The following is a 25,248-nucleotide window of genomic DNA, read 5'->3' on the forward strand; positions in this document are numbered from 1 at the left end:
GGTTTCCTGGGAGCCGGGCGGGCGGGACTGGTCCTCCGGCCGCCGCGGAGTCTCGGCGCTCACGCTGCCCGCTGCTGCTCCCGCGACTCCCGGCGGCTCCGGTGGCGGCGCCGTTCGCCTGCCCTCGTTTCTTCCGGACGCAGGGCTGGGGCACCTCCCGCCGCGGTGCAGCTCCCCGCGGCTCAGGCTTGGGAGGTGGCGCGGCTCATGCCCCCGGGCTCAGAGCGCGCAGGTGGGCCGGCCGCCGCGGGGAGATAGGCCCCCGGGGGCGACGGCGGCTGGACCATGGCCCGGAGACCCGGGGCGCCGGCCGCCTACGGGGAGGAGTTCTCCTTCGTCAGCCCGCTGGTGAAATACCTGCTTTTCTTCTTCAACATGCTCTTCTGGGTGAGTGTTAGGGGTCGCGGGGGCACCTGGGCTGCAGGACACCCCCGGAGGGCGGAGTGGAATGCCCGCAGCTGAGGAGGGGGCGTCCTGGGATACCCGGCTCAAGGCGACCGGGGTGAGTGGCACTGCCTAGTTTTCTAGGCTGATGGCACTTTGGAGTAATTTATCCTGGGGAGGAACACCACAGTGTCGCTGTGTCTGGAGCGGGCATTGGGTGGAGGGTATGTAAGGGGTTCAGTAAAGACTCATGGGCATTCTCTGGGTCTGTGTCATCGGATGAGGGTCAGTGTCAGGCCAAAGAGGTGGGTTTGAGCGGAAGGAGCCAGTTTTCCTGTTGGACCAACGCAGACCCACTGGTGCCTTCATGACGGGGGGACTTTCATGACGGGGGGACTTTCAGGCCTAGGGACTGGGCGGCCCTGCTGGCAAAGAAAAAAGAGGAAGGGGGAAAACCTAGACCTTCCTTCCCCTGACCTCAGAGGGAATAGATTAAAGGGCTTTTATTTTTCTTTTGCATGCTTCTGGTGCTCCCTGTCCTCAAAGGCTGAGAAGGATCAGGAATGGCCTCTAGGTGTGGATGTCTTTTCCAGCACTGTCCCAAACTTTGCCCCCACCTTTCTCAAGACAAGACTCCATTCCCTGGGGTCTGACAGTCTTCCGCTTCTTTAAATAGGACCCAGTGTTGGGCTGGAAGGCCAGGGGTATTTCCAGAATCTTCTGCTAGGGGAGGGAGAAAATATTGGACTGGGGTTACCTGGATTCTCATCCCCACTCTGCCATTGTTGACTAACCTGGGCAATATGTTCACTCCTGTAGGCCTTAGTATCCTCTGTAAAATCAAACCCAGTTTGATCAAGGATGGTAGAAATACTCTTCTGTAATTTAGAATCCAGCTGGACCAGATCATGAAATGCTAGTTCAATCCTGTTTCATTTCGAGAGAGTCCCTGGGCCCCTCTGGATTTAAGAATGTAGGGAGCTCCCCCCCCTCATCCCCCTTTTCTCTTCCAGCTTCAACTACACCAGAGCTGCTGCTCTAGGTACCCATTATGATTGCCTCTCTCTGCCTGAGAACTAAAGTCCAGACTTGCAGGAGGGAATAATTATGAGTCGAAAGTATGTTTGTGAGGAGAGGGAGCAGACCAGGCATCTAAACCAGTTGTAAAGGTTTCACAAGGGCTGTGGTGTGAAGAACAGACACAGAGTACCTAAGTGCTAGACTGTTGGGACAAATGAGAGAAATCCTGGAGAGTGGTGATGACAGCTCACTCTCGGCCACAGTACTAGGAAAATTAAGTTCGAACTCCTAAAAAATTCTCAGTTTTAGAACTGAAAAAAAAAAGTGGAAGACAACATGTCCAGCAACCTCATTTTATACATGAGAAGGCTAAAGCACAGAGATGGTCATTGTTTTATCCAGGGTCCAACAGCTGATTAGTAGGCTTGATCTGGCAATTTTTCTGCTGAACCACAGTGCCTCTAGGGGAAGTCCTTGGCCAAGAAAGCTGTTACTATAACTGGAGTGTTAGCAGTATTAGTAATTAACCAGTTGATCTGAGTTCCCATGGTCTAGGTTCTGCTTCAGCTGGTGGTTAGAAAAGAACAGAAGAAAATTTCACTGCCACTCTGCCAGGGCTTGGGGATGTCCCAAAGGGAACTCCCCACCTATGGGCAAGTCCTGAAGAACCCTCCTACATTGTCACTGAATGTGCCAGGCAAATGGCATGCCATCCTCAAGGATATAATGATATCCTCAGAGCTAGCACTAGCATTGCAGGGACCTCACACCCCCAGGCTGACTTCCTCTATCAGTTAAGACTGTCTCCTTTGGAGCCTTGGCACCACACCCTTATCTGTGCTCCCCAGTGACAACAACAGCTGGGCGCATCTGTTGCACTTGCGTTCATGGTCATTTTCTTGGACTTCCCCACTCCACTCCACCCCCCTTTACCAGACAAATGACTTTGGGAGGCTGCAGCCAGGGAGAAGCTTGGTTCCACAGACCCATTTACCTTGGTAAAAATGCTTCATTCGAGATTAGAGGACCTGGCTAACCAAGCTGGCACCATCCCAAATTAGAGAAGAGCCCCTTCTTGGTCCTACTTTAGACTCATAAAAAGTCAGAGGCTCTAGAAATAGCACACTGAAGGATGAGAGGCCCAGTTTCTTTCTGGCACCAACTTACTGTGTGACCTGAAGCCAATATATCTGTCTCTCTGTCCTTAATCTTTGTACTCTAAAGGAGAACATTTTTTTCTGCTTCTGTGAACTATTTAAAGATGAATGCATCACTTTGAGGACTGTTTTCTTCTTCAAGACTTGGGGCTGGATCTAAGGATGCATCGCTCTATGTCCTGGTATTCCGGGGATATTGACCTTCCCAGGGACAGCATTTTTTGGGTATTCCTGAGTATCACTTCTCCCCCAGGCCCAGAGCTTCAGAGTTTCATTCCATACAAGTGAAGGGTCATCTCTCTTCCCATCTCTGCTCCAGGGACTGGTTACTGGTTTTTCTTTGTTGCAGGCTTCCATCATCCTAATCAAATTCCCTTGTTCTGCCCAGGAGGCATCCATGGTTGGGACTGTCAGCCCACTCTTTCCAGGCAGAGTGTTCTGAAGCTGGGAGAGTGGGGGAGCTGTGTATGGGTTGTGTTTGTATCTGTGCCTGGAACACATTGGCAAGGTAGCCAGTGTTATCTGGGCTCATACTCAGTGATGGCAGTGGTGGCAGTGGCTACTTCTGCTGCTGCTCCAGGAGCCCTGATCCTTGGGAAATTTCGAGCCTTTGAGTGACTCAGAAAGCTTCTTTGGAACCAGGACCAGTTGCTTCTCTTTCAAGTTTTAAACCTCACTTTCCCCTTTGCCTAGGAGTTCTGATTTTTTTCCCCAGAATCATTGAGATCACATGGTTTGGAGTAGCTTCCCAAAGATTCCAAAAGTTGTATTTCAGTCTTTTAGTCAAGAAATAGCTGGCTTTTGTCGCCTCCCTGTATTGGACAGCTTTGTGCAGAGGAAAGATAGTGGGGTGGTACATGCTTTATCTGCCTTGGGCATACGTTGGCAGGAACATTATCAGCACTGCCCACAGCAGCCACCTCCTTTCTTGCTAGTCCTTTTCCCACTCAGGGCAACAGTTGGGGTGACTTTTGAGGCAGGCAGAGCCCAGAAGCTCAGTCCTCCAACCCCTGTGTCTCAGCCCAGGCTTCCTTGGGCTCCCATGGCACCTTATACATACTTTAGTGGTCACACACCTTATCTGTGCTGCAATTATGTGTTTGTTTATGTCTCCTTCTCTAGACTTCAGGCTCCTGGGGGTAGACACTGTTTTATTTACTTCTGTATTCTCAATGCCCACTGTGTTTGGCAAGGAGTGGGTACTTATTGAATGTTTACTGAATGGCAAATGAGAGAGCAGACCCTACAGGGTGCAGGCAGCAAGCCCTTCCTCCTTCTCTCATGGACACTAGTCTGTCAATATGAAGCACAACCATAAGTCCTTGAGCATTCCTGCTGGGTGTTATCCAACTGTGTTCTCTGCAGTGGGTCCTGTGGTCCTCTCAAGCCAGGTCTAAAAAATGACAGCCATCCTCTCCAGCATCTCCCTCAGGGCCAAGCATAATCACTATCTACAGCACCCGGATTTGTTTTACTTTCAATGTAGCACATGTGGACCCCCATTCAGGTCTTCCCTAGGCTGCTTCAGGCTTCTGGTGAGGTATCTTCTTCAAGGAATTCACTTTCTTGTCCAGGGCCACTGCATTGGAGTCCCCAGGGCACTCAGAATGTCCCAGACCACCTGCAGCACCATGTATTATAACCTGATTCAGAAGCCATGAGGAAATAACCAGGCATCAAGCCTGGCAAAAACCTCTCCTGAATGGCAGGGGTTTCTCTCTACCACCCAGTCCCCACCCCCAACACACACACACACACACACACACACACACCCCTAAATACACTGGAAGGCAGAGCCCATCTCTTCTCCCTTCCCCATAGACTATGCAGGCTTCAATAAGTGAAATAGTCACATTCTTTGTATTTTTAAAAAGCAAAAATAAATAAATAAATAAAACCACACACAAAAACTCATAGATACAGGCAATAATATGGTGATTGCGAGAGGGAAAGGGGAGTTGAGTGGGGAGACAGAAGAGGGTACTGGGAGGATAAATGGTGAAGGAAGGAAACTTGACTTTGGGTTGAACACACAATACAATACATAGATAATGGATTATAGAATTGTACACCTGAAACATATGTTCATATATATATAATACATATATATATTTAGATAGAGTGGAAGGGAGGGAGGGAGTGAGAGAAATGTTGATGTGAGAGAGACACACTGATTTATTGCCACCTGCACAACCCCAACTAGGGCTGGGGATTGAACCTGCAACCCAGGTACATGCCCTTGACCAGGAATTGAACCCATGACCCTTTGGTCTGCAGGCTGACGCTCTAACCGCTGAGTCAAACCAGCCAGGGCTCCTATATAATTTTATTAACCAATGTCACCTCAATAAATTCAATAAATATTTTTTTAAAAACCACCAAAAATGAAGACAAGAACCACACCCTTTGCTGTCAAATCACATGCATGCCTTCTTAACTCCCCTAATAGCTCTCTTTGCCTTGTACCAAGTAGAAAATCAAAAACTTCGAGCGATCTTTGAAAAGAATAAAAGGAAACATGTAGCACTTCTCAGGGTTCTGATAGCATCAGGCTGGTCACTCCAGGGCCATGAGTTTGAGTGTTTAGACTACTTTGAGCACTTGTCGACTTCCCATGACCCAAGTAAGAAGCTAAAAGATTGGCCCCAGACATTGTAGAGGAAAGAGCCCCAATGCAGAGGGAGAAAGCCAAGAGCCAGTTTCACATGAAGAGTTGACACCTCAGAAACCCAGAAACAACAGTTCTGGGATGGCCACATAAGGACCAGTGTGTGCAGATCCTGAGCAAAGAGAGAGAGGGCCCAGCTTTGGGTCTAGCAGGCTGTGATTTCCTTGACGTCATCCAGAAATAAGAACAAAAAGGACTAAGAAACCAGAGGTACAGACTCCACCCTTCCAATGTCCCTGTGGGTAGGGACAAGATTTTAATTCCTACAAAGGGAATCATTCTACTCTCAGTTGTCCTCCACCATTGCCTTCAAAAGAAGAGGGCAAGACGTTTCAAAGAAGAAGAGAGGACCCTGAGACAGATCCACCCACTTCACTCAGACCAGACTTTAGAATGTGGAAGACAGACAAGGTCAGGGCTTTCTCTTGGGGGCTGGTGGGCTCTATGTGGTGATACTGTGTCTTCCCCTTTTTGGGTACTGTTCCAGGGACTTCCCTGCTGGCACCATCACTTTCTGGTGCTATCTTCCTTCCCCCTGCCTAAGCCCCACCCAGTTTGGAGATTACCAGCTGTTCCTCCAAAAGAATTGTAGGCAGCTCCTTCACACCTCATATGTCCCAAAGTGAATGCACATGTCCTGAAGTTGCTGTGAGGCAGAGAGAGGAAGGCCTACTGTGTGGCTGAGTTCATAATAAGGCTCTGCAGATATATGCACCTAGATTCCAGACCCACTTCAGCTGCTAACTAACTGAGTGAACCAGGATAAGTTACTTGAATTTTCCTAATCATCCATTCTGTAAAATGGAGATACTAACACCGTCTTGGGGTTGTGGTCAGAATTCAATCAAATAGTGTGTGTAAAGTGTTTAGACCAGTGCCTGGCCCTTACCACTCAACAAAATAGTAGCTCTTACTATTGTTGTCAGAAATAGCTCCCACAGGTCACCTGTTAAGGATGAACTTGAAGAGCTAGAATGAGTGTTCCTCCTGACAAGTGGCAAATAGATGGGGATTGAGTCTAGGTAAGGGCTAACCTTGAGCTTGACTTCCTTCAGCCTGAACCCCCTTTGCTCACATTCCTATTGTTACCCAGAGGGAGGTGATAATTAATTATGTCTTATATTTTATAGAGAACATAGATATATATATATCTATGATCAGAGACCCCACTGTTATCTCTGAGGGCCTTCCCTAGGTCCACACTTCAGAGCTTGACACAACACCTTGGTCTTAAGGTAGAAATGGACTCCAAGAGCTAATTTGCCTGTGATTATTGGCATTTGAGCACTAGAGCCGGAGAACTCTTGTTCAGGGCTTATAACCCTTCCTCTTCCAGCGCTGATGGCTATCAGGTAGTGTCCTGGGGGCTGGAGTAAGGTTGTTTCTCACAAACATCAAATTGTGACTGTCTTTTCCCAATTTGCAGGGGAGGGGGGAGTTAAAATAACGGAGATGATTTTCTTTTTTCTACCATGAACATTAGTACCCATGGCTGCTTATCTGCCAGCAAGTATTAGCCGAAGACAAAGGGAAGAGGACAAATAGCAACCAAATATTATGGAAAACTAGGGACTATTTAGAGTAGTGCCTATGTTATTATTTTATGAGATGCAGAGACATATGTCTAACAGCCACATTATCTCTTAGTAAATCATCCCTTATTTCTATGATAGAAATTATGCTGTGCTTCTTCATGTAACACACTGAGAAGGAGACATTATTCCTGTCATATTCTTGTCAAAAATGTGTCATCTGATTCGAGTTACGAGGAAACAATCAGGTAAATCCAAATTGAGGGACATTCTGCCAAACAACTGGCTTAGACTTATCAAAAATGTCACTGTCAAAAAATAAAATGTCAGGACAAATGTTGGCAAGGATGTGGAGAAATTGGAATCCTCATATGCTGGTGGGATTGTGAAATGGGATAGCCACTGTGGAAAAACAGTTTGGCAGTGCTTCAAAAGATTAAACGTAAAATTACCATGTGACCTGGCAATTCCACTTTTTGGTGTGTACCCAAAAGAACTGAAAACAGGTATTCAAACAAAAACTTGTATACAGATATCCATAGCAACACTATTCACAATAGCTAAAAGGTGGAAACAACCCAAGTATCCATCAATGGATGAATGGATAAACAAATTGTGTTATAGTCATACAATAGAATATTATTAGGACATAAAAAGTATTGAAGTACTGACACATGCTGCAACATGGATGAACCTTGAAAACACTAAGTGAAAGAAGCCAGACACAGAGCCACATATTGTATGATTCCATTTCTAGGAAATGTGTAGAACAGGCAAAACCATAGACACAGAAAGCCAATTGGTGGTTGCCAGGGGTTGGAAGAGTGGAGGAATGGTGAGTGACTGTTTAATGGGTACAGGATTTCTGTTTGGGGTGATTAACAAGTCCTGGATCCTGATAGTGGTGATGGTTGCACAGAAATGTGAATGTACTTAAGGTTACCGAACTGTATACTTTGAAATGGTTCATTTTTGTGGTTTTATGTATTTTACCACAATTTGTAAAAGTCAGTGTCTTGAAAGACCAAAAATAAAGAGAAAAAAGCTACAAAACTGTTCCAGGCTAAAGGAGACTTGATCTCTAAATGCACAAATCTTGATTGGCTCCTGGATCCAACAAAACAGTTATATAGAACATTATTAGAATAATTGGGAAAAGTTAAATATGAACTGTAAATTACATAGCAGTAATAGCAGATTAAAGTTTAAGAAAAAATTAACATATCAAAATTGTTTTTTGTTATTGTTGGTATTCCTCACCCAAGGATATTTTTTCATTCATTTTTAGATAGAGTGGAAGGGAGGAAGAGAGAGAGAGAGAGAAACATCAATGTGAGAGAGACACATCGATTGGTTGCCTCCTGCACAACCCTGACCAGGGCCGGGATCAAACATGCAACCCAGGTCCATACCCTTGACCAGTAATCCAACCCGAAATCCTTGGTCCATGGGCTGACGCTCTAACTGCTGAGTCAAACCAGCCAGGGCTAGCATATCAAAATTGTATAGGGTGGCTGGCTTCCCAGTGCTCTGTCACCTGAACAATGTTAAGATCTACTGCTTTACACTTTGGTGATTGCATGCAAAAAAAAATCCCAGCTTAGGAAAATCTGATATAAAATAATGAGGATTTAAACTAATAAATCAGGAGTAGCTATTTTTTTATAATATATTTCATTTTTTAGGACAGTTTTAGTTTTAAAGGAAAATTGAGATGGTCATACAGAGAGTTCCCAAATATCCCACTTCCAATTTCTCTTATTAACATCCTACACGAGTATGATATATTTGTTAGATTTGTGGCATTATCATTATTGTTAAGGCCCATACTTTATTCAGATTTCCTTAGTTTTTTTAAAATATGTTTTGATTTTATTTTGGAGAGAGAGGAAAGGATAGAGAGATCGAAACATAGATATGAGAGAGAAACATTGATAAGCTGCCTCCTGCACGCCCCCTACTGGGATGGAGCCGGAAACCTGGGCATGTGCCCTGAGCCAGAATTGAACTGGGTCCTCTCAGTCCATGGGACGATGTTCAGTCGACTGAGCCACACCAACTGGGCAGATTTCCTTAGTTTTTACTTAATGCCATCTAGGATAAAACCAATTTCGTTTAGTTTTCATGTCTCCTTAGGTTTTTCTTGGCTGTGACAGTTTCTAGATTTTTTTTGATTTTGATGACTTGGACAGTTTTGAGGGATACTGGTTAGATATTTTGTAGAATATTACTCCATTGGAACTTGTTTGATGTTTTTCTCCTTGTTATATTGGGATTATGGGGTTTGGGGAGGAAAACCACAGGGGTGAAGTGCCATTTCCATCACATCATGTCATACACCAGTGATTTCTCTCTGTTGATGTTGACCTTGATCATTTGGCTGAGATAGTTTGTCAGATTTCTCCGCTGTAGTTAGTCTCACACACCCCTCTTTCCATACTGTACTCTTTGGAAGGAAGTTACTATGTGCAGCCCACACTTAGGAGTGGGTAGTTAAGCTCTACTTCTTCAAGAGAGCAGTATCTACATAAATTATTTGGAATTCTCCTGCATAGGAGATTTGTCTTTTCTCCCCTATTTCTTTATTTATTAAGTCATTTCTATCAGTATGAATTCAGGAACATTTATATTTGAGATAATAATTCCTTTTTTTTTTTATTTTGATGTCTCTTTGGCATACCCACATCAATGTGAGGTTTTGTTTCTTTTTCTTTTTCTTTTTGCTTATTTTTGAGCATTTCCTTACTTTCTGGTACTACAAGATGCTCTAGGCTTACATTGTGTATTTCCTGCCCCAGTTTTAGAATCAGCCACTTTCCAAGGAGCCCATGGGATGGCTATTTTCATTTTTAGGTGATTACTCACCTCACATATGGATAAAGGTACTGGCGCGTGCAAATTGTTTTATATAATTTGATCAACAACTCTTCAGGAACATGCCTTTTGCTGGACTCAGCTATTTTATTTATTTATTTGTTTATTTATTTATTTATTTATTTATTTATTGTATTTATCTTCAGATAGAGCAGGAGAGAGAGAGGGAGGAAGAGAGAGAGAGAAACAGAGACACATTGACTGGTTGCCACCCACACGATCCCAACCAGGGCCGGGGGCAAACTGCAACCGAGGTACGTGCCCTTAGTGGGAACCAAACCCGGGACTCTCTGGTCTGTGGGCCAATGTTCTAACAGCTGAGCCAAACTAGCCAGGGCTGGACTCAGCTATTTTAAAAACTGTGTCTAGTTTTTTAAAGTTTCCAGCGAGACTTTATTCTAGCCAGAATATGAAAAGCCGTTCTAAGATGAGAAGTGTCTTTATCTTCATCCTTCCATTCTTATCATGAAAGGAGGTCATTGGTGATTATAAGGGTTTTGTGGCAAAGACTGATATAGAGGAAAGAGAACCAGACGAAGCCTGGAAATTGGATTTGGTCCAGTCGTTGCCACTGCACCTATGTGCATTTGTCAAGTATCACTTCACTCTTTCTACCTCATCTATAAAAAGAGGTGAGTGGCAGAGCTCATTTCTAAGGTTCTATTCAGTTTTAAACTGCTCTGCTATTAACAATAGCAGTACTATGGAATGGCAGGAGATTTGAGAACTTCAGGGTAGGAGATGTGGGCAGGAATAGAAGCATGAAAGGGCAACTTGTGACTCCAAGAGAACGAGGCAGATCAATGACCAAAATGTAGAATTTTAGAATTAGCTAGTGAGCACTAGGTAAGTGGTATCATTAATGATCATATTAAATATTAATGACAACATTAAAGTCTTAATCTTGATTATAATGTAGCCTGCAGTTGCTGCTCTAGATCCCCCTGGCCGAGTATGCTTTAGGCTGGGGTTCTCAAACTTGGCTGCACATTGGAATTACCTGAAACACAATTGCCTAAGTTCCAATGCCAGAGATTCAGATATACTTATTTTGGAGTACAGCCTAGGCATCAGGAGTTTTTAAGTTCTTCTTCCCCCACCCCACTCTAATGGCAACCGAGGTTGAGAAGCACTGCTTTAGGCTGTAGATGTGCTTGCCCCTCTTCCACATAACACATGGGTCTCCTTAAGGGCAGGGACCACATCTTACTCATCTTTGCAGTCCTCAGAGTACTTTGTACAAAGCAGCTGATGAATTGAATTTAGATAGTGTATTAGTTTCCTATTGCTGCTGTAAAAAAATTACCACAAACTTAATGGCTTAATGCAACACAAATTAATTTTATTACAGGTCTAGAGCTCACATGTCCAAAAAAAGCTCACTGGCCTAAAGTCAAGGTGTCAACAGGGATGCTTTTTTCTGGAGGCTCTAGAGGAGAATCCATTTCCTTGCCTTCTCCAGCTTTTTGAGGCTGCTCACATTCCTTGGTTCATGGCACCACATCACTCCAACCTCTGTTTCCATTGTCATACATATCTCCTCTGACCATGACCCTCTTGCCTCCCTCTTTAAGGTCTCTTTTGATAATATTGGGCCCAATGGGATAATCTTCCCATCTCAAGATCCTTAACTGAGTCACATTTTTGCAAAGCCCCTCTTGTCATATAAGGTGACATATTCATGGGTTCTGGGAATTAGTGCAGGACATCTTTGGGGGGACACTATTCTATCTACCACAAATAGAGACAGAACAACTGCTATAGCTACAGGCCCATGTATGGAATTAAGTTACCCTGTGATACGTGACAACTCTTTACTTTGCCTTTCTTGTTTTAGCTGTGTTAGGATTTAATCAGAGACCATTTTTTGTGGGAAGTTATACACTCTCATGAAAATTTAACATGTGAAAAACCTGTGAGGCACCTGAAAGCAACAGAAATAAAGAGCAGATACTTGTTTTTAAATGATTCAGTAAAGTGATTTTCAGAACTATAATTGCCTGTGGTGTTTTAAAGGGCAGGCAGAGATGCCCAGTCACTCTGGCAAAGGGCTGTGCCTCAGGGCCTGGGGGATGACTGGATCTCTGTTGTGTGGTTTCCTTGCCACCTGCCCACCCATTGCGTCCTGAGCCTGGTTGTGCTTGGGACAAGAAGCCATTTGGCACCTCCAGCTTAAGCTCTACAAGCAGCTCCCCGGACAAGGGTGTGAGGGCCAGCAGATAACATGTCTGGCCCAGAGTCAGAGACAGTGTCAAGCGATTGAGGGGTCAGGAGGGGGGCTTTGTATGTAGGCAGAAAAGGGTCCTGAAAGACATGGTTTTAGGTAAGGGTTTCCCATTTACTGCTCAATGCAGCAGATGGCAGAGGCCCCTGAGGAAAAAATGTCTTTCTACTGAGAGATTATTCTAACCCTGTTACCTGCTATAGGGGTCCAATTCCCCAAGATGGCTCTTTCCAGCTGGTCTCTCTGTCTTGCCAGACAGTGGAGTCTAGCCAGCCATCTCCCCAAATGAGTTGGTAAAGTCCCTGCTGCTGAGAACTCGCTCTAGCCAGAGCTTGACCCTAGCTATTGCCATGGTGACAGCCAACTGCTGCTTAGCACCACCAGCCTGGGGACTGGGCACAAAGGAAAGGTGGCCTAGGGATGTGCAACTGGGCAGCCCTGTACTCCTGGAGGCCTTGAGGGTGGCAGAAAGGTCCCTTTGGGGACACCTGGTAGGCTCTGAGGGGTTTGTTCTCTTAGAGCAGTCAGGAAGTTTGAAGGCCTCCACTCCTCCACATTGTAATCAGGGTTTATGAAGATGAAGGTTCCTTTGCCAAGGAAGTTCTGCTGTTTTTACACACACGCATTCATGCACGCATTCTTTCACTTTGGTATGCACTTTCATTCTTGCATTTGACACCATACTGACCTTCAAAAGAGTTAGAGACCTGGGAGTGTGCATCTACTCAGTCCTGCTTTGACTTTAAGACTTGCCCTTTGATGTAGCTTGGTTAGAATTCAGAACTTCATGGAGTTTCTATGTGACCCAGGGCAAGTTAATTAACCTAGCAATGATAGATAATATTTATTGTCAGGCATTGTGGTGCATGCTTTCCATACATTATTTAATTTTCATCTAATTTTTTTTTAAATTTAGTTTTTTTGATTCCCATCTTCAGATATAGAAACTGAGGCTCGAGATCTGTCTAGCATGGGCCCAGGACTGAGTCACTCTGAAGCCCGTGTTCTTAGCCATTGTTCTTAACCTTGTAAGCTGTAATTTCCTCATCGTAAAATGGGGATAATAGCTGCCTCACAAGATAACTGTGTTGTGAGGATCAAATGAGATCATCTTGGTAAAAGCTTTTCATAGAGGTAAATGACAGATACTATCAGCTGTATAACTGGGGAGGAGAAAGAGGCTTATCTCTGGGTCCTGGGAGAGTCCTCCTGCTCTTTAAGGTTACACAGTGGTGATCGGGCCTCTGGTTTCCAGAATCTCAAGGTCTGGCTGGTTCCCTGTCTCCACAGGTGATTTCCATGGTGATGGTGTCCATAGGAGTTTATGCCCGGCTGATGAAGCACGCAGGTGAACTATATATCCCCCTTCATCTCCCCATGACTCTTGCAGGGCCCTTTCTCCTCTGTCTCCTTCAGCCCTGTACCATTCCTTCCCACATAATCTACGGGGCTAAGGAGGCAGCCACCTCTAGCCAAGTTTTGGCAGCTTGTTCTCACACCAGTTCACCTGGAGTTTCTGGAGCTCCCACGAATCTTCCAAATATGCCTGCATTTTAGGCTTAGGAAGTGTCTAGGAAAGAAGGTAGGCCCCTGGGAGCAAAGTCATCAGAGGCTTCAGCCCCTCCCTCACTCTGTCCTAGAGTAACGCAACCTCCATTCCTATTCCAGTGTACAAAGTCTCCAGGAAATGATCAGCAAAGCTGGTGAGCCTAATGCCATTCTAATTCTTTTCTGGAGCGAAAGTGGTCCCTCCTCTCTTGAACCAAGGAATAAAGGCTCTTACTTTGTTAGTTTTTCAAATTAAATGCCACAAACCATGCACGGGCCCTTTTTATTCCCTGGGAGAGCAGTACTGCCACCCCATAACCTTCACCCCGAACACACTAGACATCCCCCCACTAGGAGAGGAGAACATTTGGGGGGCACCCCCCCCACCCATTCCTGGGTGCCACCCTGAGTTGGCACCAGGCTCAGACTGAGAGTCAGCCCCTTCCACCAGAAGCAGCCTTGGCCTGCCTGGCAGTGGACCCAGCCATCCTGCTGATCGTGGTGGGCGTCCTTATGTTTCTGCTCACCTTCTGTGGCTGTATTGGATCCCTCCGTGAGAACATCTGCCTCCTGCAGACGGTGAGTGCTCAGGGGCCCCACTAGAAAGACCGTGGTCCCCTTCTCCCTGTGCCTCTCAGCCTTCCAGTGCCATTCCTACAACCTTTTGGTTTCCTCTGTCCCACCCTACCCCAAGGTCGGTGCTGTCAACTCTTCACTGTAGACTTCAACCCAGGTGACCCAGCACAGGGTGACAGCATCCCAGAAGCAGCAGCCTTCATCGTGTGGGGGTCCATCTGGGAGAAGTACCCTGAGGCCCCTCAGTACTTCCCATGGCCCTGGGAGGGGCTACTGCCCAATGTAGTAACAGACTGTCACCTCTTCCTACCCATTCCCCACAGTTCTCGCTCTGCCTCACCATCGTGTTCCTGCTACAACTGGCTGCTGGGATCCTGGGCTTCGCCTTCTCAGACAAGGTAGTGTTGGGATCCAAGGGCCTCCTCAGGTGTGAAACAGAGGAGGAAGGGAAAGTTTCTGCCTGTGCTTACCTTGATTAATTAACCACAGCACTGAGAAGCCTTTGAAAGTTTCTCCTCAGGGATGAATGAATGGCCTTTAAAGTCACCATATTTAAAGATGATTTCAAGTGTAAGGTGTTCCCCCCTGAGAGGCCAACAGGGAAGTAAATTCTATGAACACAAAGTCAAAATAATATGCAAACTTTAATGGCAAATGATTAGACCACAGATAATATGAAGAGCCTTTTACTTCTTTGGGAAAATTGTGCATTGGAATAAACAGAAAGAATGAAGGAGGAAATTAAACAAGATTTTGAACAGTGCTTACCATATCTGAACATGATCTGTCATTCAGTGATAGTTCCTTTTGTTAAGAATCAGAATTCCTTTCCCAAAGGGCAGATGATTGTAGGGGACAGAGTATAGGACTATGGATAGGACACTTTGGGAAAAGTAGTGGAGCAAGAAGGAAGAGAGCATGGTAAAAACTGTGGAAGAAGTGGAGAATCACTGTATTCATTCAGAATGTCCTAGTCCTGGCTTAATAAAATCCTAAAATGATAAACATAGATGTTTTGAATCTAAAGAGATGTAATTATCTTTTGTCCACTAGAGGTCAGTGCCTCAGCTCAGTAAGCCTTTTTCTGCTAAAAAAAACATTTTTTTTTCCTCTGCCTTGCATCAATCAGCAAGTATTTTGTGGTAATACTATACAGAAATAGATAAATATTTGATTATCATGAAATGTGGCTCTATGAAGGTCCATTGGTACCTGCGGGCCCAGGGATGGATGGGCTTCAGAACTGGCTATCTTCCATCACCAGAACTTGGTTCTGATTTCAAGGCTAACTTAAATAAACTAGGATGACCACTGTCTACTGTTATTTCTGCAGGGAGGAGCAGGTTAGGGTTTAGTTCTGTGTTCTGATTCCCTACTCATGTCTCTGGCAGGCACGAGGGAAAGTGAGTGAGATCATCAATAATGCCATTGTACACTACCGAGATGACCTGGACCTGCAGAACCTCATTGATTTTGGCCAGAAGGAGGTATGGGATAAGAGGTGGGATTGGGCAGCTAGTGGTCCAGGAGGCTGTGAGCAAGTCAGTGCCATCCCTAGAGAGGCCTCACCTCCAGACTGTGGGCTTTTTCATTACCTGCCAGGGTAATGGATTCTGGGCAGGGGGTTGGAACAGAAAAATACATGCAGGGTACTTTAAAAGGGCTCAGAACAGTATATATAATAATCTACCACTTGTGTAAAATAAGAGGGAGGGAAGAGCATGTATTCATATTTGCAAAAGGAATCCGAAAGGATATGTAAGAAATAATTATAAGTGGTTGCTTATAGAGGGATGAGGAACTGGGAAGATTTTTAAATATTAACTTCTATTCAGAAATTTAAAATTTTAAATTGTGGTAAAATATACATAACATAAGTTTACCATTTTAACCATTTTGAAGTGTACAGATCTGTGGCTCTAAGTACATTCATCTTACTGTATAACCATTATCACCATCCTTCTTCAGAACTTTTTCATCTTCCCCAACTGAAACTCTGTACCCATTAAGCAATAACTCCCCATTTCCCCATTGGCCAGCTCCTGAAAACCACCATTCTACTTTCTGTCTCTATGAATTTGACAACTCTAGCACCTCTTATAAGTGGAATCGCACAGTATTTGTTTTTTTGTGACTGGCTTATTTCACGTGGCATAATGTCTTCAGGATTCATCCAAATTGTAGGATGTGTCAAAATTCCCTTCCTTTTTAAGGATGAATAATATTCCATGGCATATATATACCACACTTTGTTAATCCATTCATCTTTTTTTTTTTTAAAGACTTAAAAAATTTTTTTTATTTTCCTTTATTGATTTTAGAGAGAGAGGAAATGAGAGGGAGAGACAGATAGAAACATCGATGGGAGAGAACATCGATTGGCCACCTCCTACATGCCCCCCACTGGGGGTCGGGCCCACAACCGGGGCATATGTCCTGACTGGGAATCAAACCGGCGACCTCTTGGTGCATGGATCGATGCTCAACCACTGAGCCACACCGGCCGGACTTTTTTGTTTTTTTATCCTCACCCCAAGGATATTTTGCATTTATCTTCAGATAGAGCGGGAGGGAGGAAGGAAGGGAGAGAGAGAGACATTGATGTGAGAGAGACACATTGATTGGTTACCACCCATACGACCCCTACTGGGGTCTGGGACAAACTGCAACCTAGATAAGTGCCCTTAGTGGGAACTAAACCTGGGACTCTGGTCTGTGGGCCGATGCTCTAACCACTGAGCACCGGCCAGGCGATCCATTCATCTTTTGATGCAACTGGAGTCTCTTCCAACTTTTGGCTATTGTGAATAATACTACTATGAATCAAAAGCCAAATTTTATTTATTTATTTTTAAATATATTTTTATGGATATTTAGAGAGAGAGAGGAAAGGAGAAGGAGAAAGAGAGAGAAACATCAGTGTGAGAGAGAACCATTGATTGGCTGCCTCCTTCACACCCTGTCCTGGGGATCAAACCCAAAACCCAGGCATGTGCCCTGACCGGGAATGGAACCAGTGACCTCTTGGTGCATGGGTTGACGCTCAACCACTGAGCTACACCAACCAGGCTAAAAGCTAAATTTTATTAAAAAAATTTTTTTTTCTTTTTTGATTTTAGAGAGAGGGAGAGAGAGATAGAAACATCAATGTGAGAGAACATTGATTGGCCACCTCCTGCATACCCCCCACTCAGGATTAGACCCACAACCTGGGCATGTGCCCTGATCTTTTGGTGCATGGGTCGATGATCAACCATTGAGCCACACCAGCTGGGCTAAAAGCTAAATTTTATATAAAAGTGCTTTTGAGACCAGTGCTGAGTTTCCCTTCCCTTGGCGCAACAGACACTGACTGCATCCTAGTTGCTTTCATAGAGTAATTATGGGCCCTCAATATTGAAGGTTATTCTCCTGTGTTTTCTCTACATTAACACAAATATTTGCAACACTGAGCCTTTTATTTCAGTTAGTATTTTTGAACACCACCTTTTGCCAGGCTCTGCTATGCAGGACTGAAAAACCAGAAAGAACCTGCCTTCAAGAAGCTCATAGTTTAATGTGTAAAACTTCTTCACCTGAAGGCCACTGAGAAACTTGAACTCATGTTTCAAGGCTGTGTTTAAGCACAACCTGAACTTACAAGTGGAAACTTGCCGTAGACTTTTGACTACTCAGAATTCTCCTGGTCACTTCATTGTGAGAGTGGGTGATTCTTAACCTCTGTGGTGGGCTTTGTTGCAGTTCAGTTGCTGTGGAGGGATTTCCTACAAGGACTGGTCCCTGAACATGTACTTCAACTGTTCAGAAGATAACCCCAGCCGTGAGCGTTGCTCTGTGCCTTACTCCTGTTGCTTGCCTACTCCCAGCCAGGTGAGCGCACTTTACACCTCATTTCCTCCTGGGCATTGATCTGAGTTACTTTCTAATTAGGGCAATCACAGTTGTTAGGAATCCCCATACCCTCAATTAACCAATCAATCTTGTTGGACAGCTGTCAGATGTTTTCCTTCATCCCAATCTGATGGCTTTGTTAACTTTTCACTCCTGTAGCCCACACAGGGGTTCAGAAGAGGCAAGCTTCTAAAGCAAGGAGCACTGGACTTGGATCTCTCAGAGAAAAGGAAGCCTGCATTTTGCAACTTCCAACCTAGCATCTTCCACATATACTCCCTAACAATTTAGGAGTTTAAGAAGGGTGGGAAGCCCATCAGCTAGGTCCTGAAAGAAAGGCATTGGAATGAGAGTCCCATTTGGGTTTTTAACTCTCTCCCCAGGCAGTGATCAACACTATGTGTGGCCAAAGTATGCAGGCCCTTGACTACTTGGAAGCTAGTAAAGTCATCTACACCAATGGCTGCATTGACAAATTGGTCAACTGGATACATAGCAACCTCTTCTTACTTGGTGGTGTGGCACTGGGCCTGGCCATCCCCCAGGTAACATACCCTGCAAGACTTGTGGGTCCCACATCCTGCAAAGACTCCTTTGTTTTGGGGAGGGCACCTGGGGATCAGCTAGGGTGTCAGGCACTGACATTGCTGAGGAGCAGGGGATGAGATGTGCTGACTGAACTAGGAAGATTGAGTCAGGGAAACAAGGGCATTGTTCACTGCTGAGGGCCCAATCCTTCTCGCCTCTCCCAGCTGGTGGGAATCCTGCTGTCCCAGATCCTCGTGAATCAGATCAAAGATCAGATCAAGCTACAGCTGTACAACCAGCAGCACCGGGCTGACCCATGGTACTGAGACTACATCTGCACTTCCTCATTATGGCAACAGCAGAGCCTCATCACCAACAGCAGTGGGTATAGTTTTCAACGCTCAGCAGTGGGTACAGCTCTCAATGCCCAATGGAGATTTGGATTCCAGCCCCCCCCAGCAACAGCCAGTGGGAAGAAGCAAACTCCAGACAGGCAGAAGGCAGGTGCACAGGTGGCTCAAGACTCAGGAGAATGTGCCTCCTCTTCCTTTTCTAGCCCTCAGCATTGTTAGAGAGTTATTTTGTATTGTTTCTAACCTTACCCCTTTGAATTTATGTTTTTTTAAGTTTTGTCTGGGCAGAGCTGTTTGGGAACAGCAGTTGCAAAGAGTTGTGGGGGTACAGCTGCTGCTTTTCACCAAGATAACTGACCACTCTGTTAAGGCGGCTACTGAGGTTGATGGACACACTCAGATTCCAGCTGTTGCCAGCAAGACCTGGTTGGAGCCCAACTGGCATGTTACCAGCTCCAGAAGGGAAGGGAATGGAGCAGGCAGTGAGCTTGGGGGTCAGCTGGGGACAGTTGTATGTGCTGGGTAGCAATGGGAGGCAATATGTTTACTAAATGCCTGCCCTGCCATCCTCCCAGGTAGTCAGAGTGAGGTACATCCTGTCCCTCCCTCATTTCCATGGAAACATGGCAGCAAGGGCAAGGGGGGCGACAGCAGCCAAATTCATCCTTCTCTCCCCTACCCTCTTCGAAAAATGTTTGAGACCATGGTCTCTATATTCTGCAACCAGCAGAGGTGGAACTGAGCCATATGTGCTTTTGAATTCCTCCGTCTGGCCCTCCCTCTCCAGCAAGTGGGGGTTCTTTAACCTTGGCAGTGTGCAGAGGAAGTGAGGTAACACCACCCCCACCCCCACAATGTCACCCCCCCCCCCCCCTCCGTCCCCATTCCCCTGCACCAGAGCTCAGTATTTCTACAGTGTAAGACGCAGGGAACTTGCTGGGCATGGGGAGCCAGAAATGGCAATAAAATGTGTTGACCTGGGCTAAGATGGACTCCATGAATTTTCCATTCTGGCAACTAGACGGGGAAGGGTAGAGGGCCCAGCTGGTGGGCCCCCCCTTCCAGGAGGGGACTGGAGACTCCCCTAAATGCCACAGTACCTCCTGGCCCCATGTACCTCAATCAGATGCGCCACCCCCTCCCACAACCCGCTCCTGTTCGTCTAAATTAGGTTGAAAGACCCAATTCTGATCTGGAAATGGAGTTAACTTTTATCCCAAAACCTGATGTTAATTTTGTTTCCAAACTAAAGTGAACTAAAATTAATTTACAACCCAAAACTTTCAGGTAAAGATACGTCTGGAAATCACGGTCTATCACTCTCCCTGGGGGAGACAGGAACGAGGAGGGAAAAGGCCATCTCCCCATTCCCTGGCTTGGTCCTCTAGCCCCCTGTTTCATCTTTATCCGAAAGAGTTGGGTACCACAACCCATCTTGCTTGAGGGAAGACAGAAAAACTTTAGAGCCGGGAGCCGGGCTCCCTCGCGCGCCGAGGAGCGTGCGAGGACGGCGAGCTGGGGGAGACTGGGGGAGGCGGGGGGCGGGGCCGGGCGGAGGCCGTCGTGGGTGGTCCTCGCCCCCGCCGTGGCCAGAACTGGCTCCTCCACCCCAAGCCGGAGGAGCTGGGGGCTGGGCTGCGTAACTCCACTGCGCCGTGAGTGTCCCCCGAAGTCTCCTTTCCCGCCCCTGCTGTCCGGGGGCTCAGACTAGGGGGCCCAGGAAAAGAGGAGAGAATCCGTACCGTGCTTGGGAGGCAGAGTCGAGAGTTTTCTCCCCGCCCCCAGTTTCTCCTTAGCCAGCCTTCTGCTCCTGGGAGGGCGTCTTTCCAACAGCCGCCTGGGCCCCAGCCAACATTGAGTTCCAGCTAGTAACAGAACGGAAAGAAAAAACAAAATCATCACAAATAAAAAATTAAAAATAAGGGCCTTTTATTCTGGGAGAGAAGAGTGAAAAAGCACATTTTCTTAGTGCCAGAGACGTGCATTTTATACTTTTACTTCTTTTGGTGACGCAGACCCAGAAGTCCGTGTTTTGGCTTATGAGTTGGGGTGATCACCTTCCCTTTTCACTGGCTTTTGAGTAGCTCACCTGACGGAAATCTTTTAGGGACTCTTGGAGAAAGAGACCAAAAACTGTAATCCACAGAACCAGGATTCAAATCCAGATTTCTTAAAAACAAGCTACATTTTTACTTAAGTGTCTATTATCTCTCAGTATCTAGGCTTCTGGGCTTGGACATAAGGGTCAAGAATTTCTGCCTCAGCCCCAGGTCTTAAAACACTCTGAGCAAATGTTAAGAAGCTTGTAGTGTGGTTCAGTGTATCTAGCTTGATCTGTTTCTGTCTCTGGTTTTTAGTATCTCTGGCTTTCTTTCTGTTTGGCTTGATACTAAGAGGGGAAAAAGGACCCCAATTTAAAAAATATTTTTTTCATTGTTATTTCATGTTTCAATTTAATTTGCTCCCTGAATTTCCATGTTTCTAATAACCCTAGTTTCAAGCATGTAGAGTTACTATCAGTATCTTAGAACAGCTATTAACTCTAGGTTCAAAGGTAGGTGAATGGAAGAAGATTGTTGGGAAATCAGGCTGGATGGGCAGAAATAGAAAAGACGAAGGATGGTGAAAATCTGGCTGGGGTGACATGGCAAGAAAGGTACCACTAGGTTCTGGGGGCCTCAAACCCTACAATTTAAACAAGGACTGGAGTGCAGGAATGCCAGTTTTGCAGAATGTTCAGTGGAACTCTGATTCCCTCTGTATCCTTTTTGTGTTGCTGCTGTAAGAAATTACCACAAATTTAGTGGCTTAAAACAGCACAAATTTGTTATCTTACAGTTCCGGAAGTAGAAGTTCAAAATGGGGTTCACTGGACTAAAGTAAGGTATGAGCAGAACTGAGTTCCTTCTGAGAGCTCTAGAGGATTCATTTCTCAATTTCTGTAGGCCACTTGCGTTTCCTGGTGCCTGGCCCCGTTTTCCTTCTTCCAAAGCACATCACTCCAACTTCTGCTTTGTGATCACATCTTTTTTTCTCTCTCACTCATGCCCCTGATAAACCCATAGTGGTTATATTGGGCCCAGCCAGATTATCTAGAATAATCTTCCCATTTTAAGATTCTTTTTTAACCATATCTGTAAAGTCCCTTTTACCATGCAAGGCAATATATACACAGGTTTCAAATTAGGAAATGGACATTGTGGGGTGACCATTATTTAGCCTACCACATCCCTTTCCCACTCGCATGCTTGTCTTAAGGTGGGGAGATGTAGGAATGAGCAACTGTTGGATACTAGCAAGAGTTTGAGGTAGATGTGATCTGGCCTTGATTCTAATAATTACTTAACATTTATTGAGTGTTTACTGTGTACCAGGCACACATATCTATTACAAAGTTTAATAGGTGGGTCTTTGGTTTTTCTGACTTGTCACCATCCCTAAGACCAGATATGTCAGTAGAGTCAGGGACTAGTTTCAAGAAGGGAACACAAAAAGGACATGGTTTCTTTCACCAGAAGAATTCTCCTGATCCATTAATCTAAAATGGTTAAGAACAGCCCTGGCTGGTTTGGTTCAGTGGTTAGAGCGTAGCCCGTGGACCAAAGAGTCTCGGGTTCGATTCTTCCAGTCAAGGGCACGTACCTAGGTTGCAGTTTATCCCCGGTCTTGGCCAGGGTCATGCGGGAGGCAACCATTTGATGTGTCCCTCTCACAGTGATGTTTCTCTTTCTCTCCCTCCCTCTCTCTCTCTCACCCCGCTCCCTCTCTCCCTCTCTCTCCCTCCCTCCTGCCCTCCCTCCCTCTCTCTCCCTCCCTCCCTCCCTTCTTCCTTGCCTCTCACTCTATCTGAGGAAAAATGGAAAAATATCCTTGGGTGAGGATAAAAAATAACATAAAATAAATAAATAAAATGGCTAGGAACATTGTGAAAGCCCCCACCCCCTAAAAATAAATTGAGGAATTAGATATTCCATCCATAGATAAAACACTTAGAGGAGAGAATAAAGCAAGGGCTGTAGAACTCAGGTTGGAAGTTAAGCCTTCAGAGTCTTCTCACAACCATGCCAGGAATCTAGTATATCAAATGGATGAATGGAATAGTGTAGAGATTCCAGAGATATTTTCAATTATCAGTACAGAGGTGTTAGGACAAATGGATTATACTAATTATACTATGGAAAAGAAGTAACTTAGATTCATATCTCACCTTATACACTGAAATGCTTTCCAGAGGGTAAAATAAATATTTTAAAGCAAAAAAAAAAAAAAAGTCAGAGTATCGTATTTGTCCTAGCTGTAGGAAGCTGGAGCGGACAGTTTTCAGTGCACCTGCCCAGCTCACAGTGATTCTTCCTGTTTTAGAAACTGGCGCACTATTCCACAAGCCATACAGGTGAGTCTTGAGGGGCCATATGTGTACTATCAGCTGTAGTTTCCTAGACATAGCTGACAGGATCAGGCGTGGGCACTAAATTAGTTTCCTAGAACTACTGTAACAAAGTACCACAAACTGGGTGGCTTAAAACAACAGAAACTCTTGTCTCACAGTTCTGGAGCCAGAAGTCCCAAATCAAGGTATTGGTAGGCCATACTCCTTCTGGTGGCTCTAGCAGAGGATTCTTCCTTACCTCTTTCAGCTTCTGGTCCCCCAGGCATTCCTTGGTGTACGGCGGCCATCTGCGATCTCTGCCTTCAAATTCACATGGCTGTCTCACCTCTGTGTCTGTCCTAACTTAACACAAGTTATGTTGAAATAAGGGCCCCCTCTACTCTAGTATGACCTTCTCTTAATGAATTACATCTGCAATAACCCTATTTTCAAATAAGGTCACATTCTGAGGTACTTAGGGATTAGGGGTTCAACATATCTTTTTAGGGGGACACAGTTCAACGCATAATGGGCACCTAGTCCAAACTACCAAACAGTTCCTTCTCTGGGACTTCAGAATTGAGAATGTGTTTCTAGTCACAAGGGGAGGCTGGGATTAGCCTACTTACACCTATGGACGAAGTAGCAGAGAAGGTCTGTTTACAGAAAGAGGAGAATGGAAGAGAATGTGGGAAGCAGAGACAAAAGCGACAGGAAGGATACTTCTGGTGGCAGCTTTCACTATTGTCCTGCGGCCTTTCTGCAGCTCTATGGCTGTCCTAACTTGGGCTCCCTGAGACACTGCTTACAGAAAACCTTGCTTTGTTTGCTTAAGGAAGCTCAGCTTGGTTTCTTCTGTTGCTTATAAGCAAAGCTAATAGAAAAGCTATAATCAAAGTAAGATACTATATTAGTTTTCTATTGCTGTTGTAACAACTCACCACAAACTTAGTGCTTAAGACAACACAAATTTATTATTATACAGTTCTGTAAGTCAGAAGTATGCTATGGGTCTCACTGAGCTAAAATCAAGGTGTTGGCAGGGTTGCCTTCCTTTCTGGAGGTTCCAGGGGAGAATCTCTTTCCAGCTCCTTGAAGCCCCCTCCTTCCATCTTTGAAGGCAGCAGCAGAAGATTAAGTCCTTCTCACGACACCATCTCTCGAGTTCTCTAAAGGAAAGGTTTGCTGTTTGTAAGGACTCCTGTGATTAGATTGGGTCCACCTGCATAATCCAGGCTGCTCTCCCCATCTCAAGGGCCTTAACCGCATTAATTGACAAAGTCCCTTTTGCAATGTGAGTTCTCGTATTCACAGGTTCTAGGGATTAGGACACCTTTAGGACCTGTTATTTTGCCTCCCACAGATGCACAATAAAATATATCATGATCATTTGTAATAAGATAGGTGGCTGAGAGTTTAATGATATTTCTTTGTGCTGGTACTTTTTCTTTTAAAATTGCTTTATTTTATTTGAACAACTCTGAAGCCTTGATCTCCTTAAGGTCTTTATGAGGAACACAAGGTCAACTCTATCAGATTCAAGGATTTTTATTTTGTTGCTTTCTCATAGTTGAAGGTTTAACTATCCCAGAAAGACACTAAATGAGGACATATTCCCAAAGGGCTGATTGGAGCCAGGAAGGAATGAATAGAATGAAATCACATGCCTATTCCCCGATAGAGAATTACAAGTATTAAAATGTTTTTACTGAAAAAAGCCAATTGAAATTCTTCCGAATGGAGAGTCTGGGGTAGATACTTTGATAAAGGTGGTGTTTCTGGCAGGGAGCTGAAAAGGCCAATTTATGTATATGCTCATTAAATGAAATGTACACCTACAGGAAGGTAGGTTCATGTGTTCACTCAACAAGGTGCCGTTCTAGTACTGGGCATATAGTGGGGAACACAACAATGTCCTGCCTTCGTAAGTATACCGGAGGAGACAGATTTATACAAAATATGTTATACCCTATACATTACATATATTATTTTGTCAGATGGAGATAGAGGCTTTGAAGAAAAATAAAGCAGGCCATGAGAGTAGAGAGTAACAGAAGAGGTGCTATTTTCTGTGAGGCAGTTTTTTAAAATGCCTTAAATTATGTGTGTGTGTGTGTGTGTGTG

General features: G+C 45.1%; 1 protein-coding gene across 6 annotated transcripts; it reads left to right on the forward strand.

Moving 5' to 3' along the window:
• Positions 1 to 257: 257 nt before the first annotated feature.
• TSPAN33 (tetraspanin 33) lies at positions 258 to 18,874 on the forward strand. Of its 6 annotated transcripts, XM_036246869.1 has the most exons (9): positions 9,619 to 9,643; positions 13,150 to 13,207; positions 13,528 to 13,562; positions 13,862 to 13,986; positions 14,307 to 14,381; positions 15,375 to 15,470; positions 17,725 to 17,853; positions 18,258 to 18,419; positions 18,627 to 18,874. In XM_036246869.1, exons 1-9 carry the CDS (start codon positions 9,634 to 9,636, stop codon positions 18,726 to 18,728), a joined length of 792 nt encoding a protein of 263 aa, XP_036102762.1. In that variant the 5' UTR covers positions 9,619 to 9,633; the 3' UTR covers positions 18,729 to 18,874. The 6 variants fall into 6 exon arrangements, with proteins under 6 accessions (XP_036102757.1, XP_036102758.1, XP_036102763.1 ...); XM_036246864.1 differs by lacking the exons at positions 9,619 to 9,643; positions 13,528 to 13,562 and adding an exon at positions 258 to 387 and having other exon boundaries at positions 13,859 to 13,986; XM_036246865.1 differs by lacking the exons at positions 9,619 to 9,643; positions 13,528 to 13,562 and adding an exon at positions 258 to 387.
• The last annotated feature ends 6,374 nt before the right edge of the window (positions 18,875 to 25,248 follow it).

The sequence above is a fragment of the Molossus molossus genome, unplaced genomic scaffold, assembly GCF_014108415.1.
Source record: "Molossus molossus isolate mMolMol1 unplaced genomic scaffold, mMolMol1.p scaffold_m16_p_7, whole genome shotgun sequence".
Lineage (NCBI taxonomy): Eukaryota > Metazoa > Chordata > Mammalia > Chiroptera > Molossidae > Molossus > Molossus molossus.

What these genes read in the sequence shown, in the direction of transcription:
- TSPAN33 (XM_036246864.1), top strand. Translation starts at nt 286, where the DNA reads ATGGCCCGGAGACCCGGGGCGCCGGCCGCCTACGGGGAGGAGTTCTCC. An exon ending in ACATCTGCCTCCTGCAGACG is followed by an intron (nt 13,987 to 14,306) that starts GTGAGTGCTCAG and finishes CATTCCCCACAG; the next exon opens with TTCTCGCTCTGCCTCACCAT. An exon ending in TTGATTTTGGCCAGAAGGAG is followed by an intron (nt 15,471 to 17,724) that starts GTATGGGATAAG and finishes GCTTTGTTGCAG; the next exon opens with TTCAGTTGCTGTGGAGGGAT.